The 6,000-nt window shown below is 34.6% G+C and overlaps 1 protein-coding gene across 8 annotated transcripts in view; it reads right to left on the reverse strand.

The window, feature by feature from the left end:
• Mtf2 (metal response element binding transcription factor 2) overlaps positions 1 to 6,000 on the reverse strand; it is a 79,710-nt gene that overhangs the window by 17,559 nt on the left and 56,151 nt on the right. For all 8 annotated transcript variants that reach the window (XM_023720263.1, XM_023720262.1, XM_023720267.1 and 5 more), the window contains 2 exons: positions 5,730 to 5,798; positions 4,673 to 4,796 (listed from right to left, as the gene is read on the reverse strand). In XM_023720263.1, the coding sequence (XP_023576031.1) occupies positions 4,673 to 4,796; positions 5,730 to 5,798 (193 nt within the window). The remainder of the gene's footprint in view (positions 1 to 4,672; positions 4,797 to 5,729; positions 5,799 to 6,000) is intronic.

Consider the following 6,000-nt stretch of genomic DNA (forward strand, 5'->3'; position numbering starts at 1 on the left):
ACTGACACAAAATAAAAAAGGACTGGGGATATAGCTCAATCATAAACTACCACAGGTTTAATCTGGACCACTGCCAAAAAATAAGTAACCTTCAACTACTTTTTCAGATAAATTTTTCCTTGATTTTTTTTTTCCTTTGGTTTTTTTAGACAGGGTCTCACCACGTAGTCCAGGCTGGGCTGGAACTCATGTTATTTTCAAACCTTAGCCTACCCCAAGAGCTGGGTTTACAGCATGTGCCACCATACCCAGTTCAATTTCTTACATTATCACAAGATTTATCTTTCTTTCCACTTAAGAAGGGAGGAAATTACACATGTAAGAGAAGTAATTTCTAAACTAAATGCTTATATAACAATCCATGTGATGCACAGAAAGAATTGATGTTCAAAATATCAAGTACCCCAAGGTACTCAGTGATAAAATATTTAAAAAAAAAAAAAGCTAAGTGTGATCACACACACCTGTAATCCCAGCACATATTTGGGAGGCTGAGGCAGTATACTTACAAGGCCAAGAGCTAAAGTTCAAGGTCAATCTCGGGAAATAATGAGTTCAAGGCCAACTTGAACTACATACAGCAAGACCTTATCTCAAAAAACTGAAACAAAACATCTATTAGTGTGCTTATATATGTGTATATGTATGTATATACAAATATTTCTCTTTTAATGACCTTCCTGTTTAATGACTATTCAAACTTATGACTCATCTTTCTTCGGTACAGTTCTATATATCTTGTTTATAAACCCTCTATTATTTTGTACAGTGTAGCCTGTTTACATAACACTTAATTTTTGCAGCCTGCACTGCACAATACAGCAGTATAGTTTTATGTTAACATTATAGCACTGCATGTAAGCTATGCAAATAGAAGCAAACATAAAATTGGAGTGTCCTTCAATCACTTCATTTTTTGAAAAATGTACATACTGTATACAATTCTTATTGAACAAACAATTCATATAATGACCTAGTTGCAGAAACATAATCAGGTCATTAAACAAGGAATGCCTGTTTTTGTATGTGTGTATGTATTTATCAGTACATTTATCATATCCTATTTCCTACATATTAAAGGGATTAATGGAATATTATAGAAAGACTAAAGCGGGGCTGGGGAGATGGCTCAGCGGAATAAGTTCCTCCCTCGCAAGCGCAAGGGCCTGAGTTTAATCACCAGTTCCGCAAAAAAAAAAAAAAAAAAAAAGACTAAAGCAAAACATTTTGTTAACATGAGTTTAAAAACAAAGTTCAATTTGCAATTCAGTTTGTATTAAACAAAAATTTAGTAATCAAATCATAGGGGTTTATCCATTATTTTTACTGTCCTTATTTCATATTTAACAGTAAACTAAAAGAAAAATACAGAATGCATGCTACAGATTGGAATAAATTTTATATCTTTATTATTAAAGTCTTAACTAAGATCTAGGTATAGCCAGGGAAATAGTTCAGTGACATAAGTACCTGCCTAGCCAGCACAAGGTGCCAAGTTCAATCCCCAGTACAAAAAGAAAAAAAAGAAAAGAAAAAAAAAAAGATCTAGGTACAATTATCATACAATGATGTAACAGAAAACAAAAACCTGAAGTCAAATCTGCCAGTAACTAGTCTGCAGAAGACATAATTAATCTAAGAAACCTGAATTCTTTTATTTTAATGCAGAGAATGAAAAAAAGAGGACTATAAATCACTAAATGTAAAGATTTCTATAAAATAAAATTTAATTTTTCTAATTTCTATTTTCTCCCTGTTTGCTGTTTTAAGGACACAACCTAGGATTACCATGTATGCTAGCTAAGCGCTTTACTTGCACCTAATCTAATCTGCATTCTAAACCCCACTTTTTTTATTTCTAAGCCAAATTTTACAAGTATATAAAAAAAATGTATTTGCTAACTAACCTTTTCTACTATGATGTATCACAAATTTGCTAAATTCATAAACTATTTTATTTAAAAATACATTAATTATAAATTTTGCATTATGCTTTCACTTTTAAAAACTAAACATTAGGGCCACGAATATAGCTCAGTGGCACAGTGCCTGGCTGACAAGTGTGAGATTGTGAGTTTGATTCCTAGTACAAACAAACAAACCACAACAACAACAACAACAAAAAAAAAAAAAACACTCCAGCAATGTTTAAATTTTAATAAAATGACAGCATTTAAAATAAATACAACTTGAGTTTTCTTTTTTTTTCTTTTGGTGGAACTGGGGATTGAACTTAGGTCCTCGCGCTTGTGAGGGAGGCACTTATTCCACTGAGCCATCTCCCCGGCCCTTAAACAACTAAGCTAATGGGCAGACCTCCATATTTGTACCTACTATCTACATCAAGTAACTTGCAGAATTTCCTCCTGTGCAACATAAACTTTATCCACCTATGAAATGCTAGAAGAATCTATTAATTTTAGGATTTTTTTTTTTTTTTTTTTGGCTCCAAATGCCTTCAGGGAAGGTTTGGCTGGCTTGAGTTGTGGGGATCGAACCACAGCAACCTGAGCCTGACTGCTTTGTTGAAGCAGCTACTTAAAGAACTGAGCTAAGGGGCAGGTCCCCAAAATGGCAGGATTTATTTTTGTTGTTTTGTTTTTTGTTTTTTTAGAATCTATTAATTTTAAAACAATGGGCTGGCCAAATAGCTCAGCAGACTAAAGCGCCCCTTTAGGCACAGTGCAGGGACATGGGTTTGATCCTCTGTGAGCTGTGCCAGCACTGCCCCCACAGTGCACTGAGGGGTGGCTAGGACTGGACGAGGTGGCACAAGCCTGTAATCCCAGTGCTTGGTGGCCGAAAACAGGAGGATCACTACAAGGCCTATCTGTGTAGTGAGATCCTGTAGACCCTGTACTAAATACATTAAAAAATAAAAATAAAAAATAAAAATAATATATATATATATGTATTAATAGCATTAAGATGACCATAACACTATACCTAATATTAGAACTTGATTCATATTTTTTCTTACGAAAATATATCAGATTCTTAAGTTATATACCTTCTTTCAAACTTCATTTAAAAGACTAACAAAAAACACAATTTGTGTTGCAGTTCAATATCTAATACTTAAAACATCTTATGTCAAATTTCAAAATAATCTAGATTTTAATACTTAAGTACTGCATCATTTAAATTTTCATTTTATGCAACTGATCTACCAACTAAGTAAATGTGTATTGTATTCTCACTGATGCCCATAATCACAAGTTTAAAATTTCCAAATACTTCTGATACACTTATTTTTATCTCTGATTGGTTGCTTTTTGCAGTGCCAGAGATTGAACCTAGTACCTTGTATCTGTTAGGCAAGTGGTCTACCACTGAATTACATCCCTGCCCTTGATTTCCTACATCATATACATGTTATAAACATCTATGTAAGCTACAAATGCAGAAATTCTTTCAAAATGTCAAGTCAGTTTGCACAATCTTTGCTTCAAAAAGTAGTGCATAAAATGCAAACATGTAAGATGTAAAAAAAAATTTCTAAATTTTCACAAGTAGTCAACCATCTACACTTCAATAATTTTAAATAAATACAAAAGACACAGTTCCTAGGGCTGGTGAGATTGCTCAGGCAAGCCCAGGGATTGGGGCTTGATTGCCTGCACCACATGTTTGCTGGCCCCACCCCGTGTTTGCTGGGTGGGACACTGAGACAGGTGTGGTGATGCACACCTATAATCCTCACACTGGGGAGGCTAAAAACAGGAGGATCACTTGAGTATGAGCTGTATAATAACACCCTGTACCAAATACAGAAAAACAGTTCCTTTCCTCTTTGTGCTTACTTTCAAAATCTTTTTCAATGGGTATATATTAGTTTTATATTCCTTTCATTAAAAAGACAGTTTGAAAAGCGGGCATATGTAGTTGTACTTCACCAATAAGCAAAATGAGACATTAGAGAGCCTGTGAAATAGCTCAGCAGAAAGTGCCTAAAAGCAGGCGCAGGGGCCGGTGTTCTATCCTGCTGGCCAGCCCTCCCTGGAGGCTGAGACAGCAATTGAAACTGGGCGTGGTGGCGTGCCTGTAATCCCAGTTCTTTGGAGGCTGTAAATAACCAGGATTACCACGAGTCCCAATCTAGTAGTGAGACCCTGAACACCCTGTAGGCCCTTATCTAAAATACAAAAAAAAAAAAAAAAAAAAAAAAAAAGAGAGAGAGAGAGAGAGAGACATTATAATAAAACTTTAAACTCTTAACTCGGCTAGCATCATTCTTTAACTCATTATTCTAATCCTAATATTGGATGCCACCATTCCTGGGAATCAGGTATGTAAGGGAGTATCAATACACACAGAAAGAATATTGGTTACAGCTCTAAATTTATAGAAAACTTAGAAGGAGGTCAAACCACAAGCAAGACAAGACACTCAACATAAAGGATTTCTCCAACTTTTCAAACTACAATGATTTTAATTCCAGAATAAAGAAGAATGTAGTATTTTACTTCCTCCATTTACAGCTTTCCAGAGTCAATAGGCAAAGAATGTAGGAAATGAGAGTTGGTCCTAATATAATTATCAAAGATATTTCTCCTCAAAACTAAAAATAAAATTCTATTTTAGTTGTATGCTTTATACCTGTGTCTTAGTTGTTGTTCGACAAAAACAAAAAGTCATTGACTAGCTAATAAGATTAGCTATAAATACCTACCTCTCCAGGGTGCAATCTATCCCAGTTTTCATTAATATATGTCATAAGCTCAAGTTCAGAATCAAAATATTTCTTCTTGTGAATAACACTTAGGTTGTAAAGGCATAGGTGTGCTATATCTACCCTGAAATTTTAAAAAAATCAAAATACATGAGAACAATGTGTCATTCTTATGAAATCCACACACTTTCTTTATAAAGCCAACAACTAAAAGTCCAAAGTGAAATGAATGCTAAAATAGCAAGAAGGTCAATATCCTAAATTATATTTAAAATATAACATATTTGGAAAACACTAAACCCTTACCCTGAATAACTATAAATTTAAAATGTATTCAAGAGGACTTGACACATCAATACAAAATAAATTTAGGATTGTTTTTATGACTATATATATACTAAAGAAAAAAACATACTTTAAAATAATAAGCTTTATTGTGATTCATGAATTAAAACTTACCTGATCCTAAAATATGTGAAACAGAATTCTATAAATGCTTGTATTCTGTAAGTCTCCTCTATTACTAAGTCATCACAATTCCCACAAAACAATTAACTACACTGAAACTGAGGCTATCATTTAATCATTTAATCATTTAATCTATGTCCTTTCTACTGGATATCCTGAAGGCACAGAAACACTGAAAACAAACAAGAATTTTTTAAGATCTATAAAAGATGTCTGAAAACTGCATTTATGCTATTCAACAATGAATAGCTTTTTAATTCACCAATAAGAGTGGTAATCATCGGTGAAGGTGGCATAGGCTTGAGGATAAATACAACTAGGCTTAAAGAACAATCAGGTTTTATTTAAGCTAAGTCAGTATGTACATAGAGGTTTCACTTCATAGGACATTTTTTCCCTTCATAGAAATGTCCACACTGGGGGCCAGAAAGATAGCTCAGCAGTCTAAAGCACCTGCTTAGGCAAGCACACAAGAACTGTGGTTTGATCCCTGGCACCACATGCCGTGCCAGACCTGCCTACAGGGTGGGCTGAGCTGGCCACAAAAACAAAAACAAAAAAAGAAAAGGTAAGTCAGCTCCCTGCTTACCACTGTAATGGTAGACGTTTGAGGTATTCTGGTCCAGAACTGCAGACAGAGCAAATAAATGTATAAAATCTGACGAAAAAGGAAAAGTTTTCACATTAGGTATCTAAGTACATATATACATTCAACAATTACAGTGAATATTCAACAAATAAAGAGCCTACAGTTGATTTAAGAACTGATACTCGGGGCTGGAGAGATGGCTCAGTGGTCTAGGGCACCTACTTGGAACAAGCTTGACAAGGCATCAGGGACCGCGGTTCAATCCCCCGGC

This window comes from Octodon degus, unplaced genomic scaffold, assembly GCF_000260255.1.
Source record: "Octodon degus isolate 3935 unplaced genomic scaffold, OctDeg1.0 scaffold00074, whole genome shotgun sequence".
In the NCBI taxonomy this organism is placed as follows: domain Eukaryota; kingdom Metazoa; phylum Chordata; class Mammalia; order Rodentia; family Octodontidae; genus Octodon; species Octodon degus.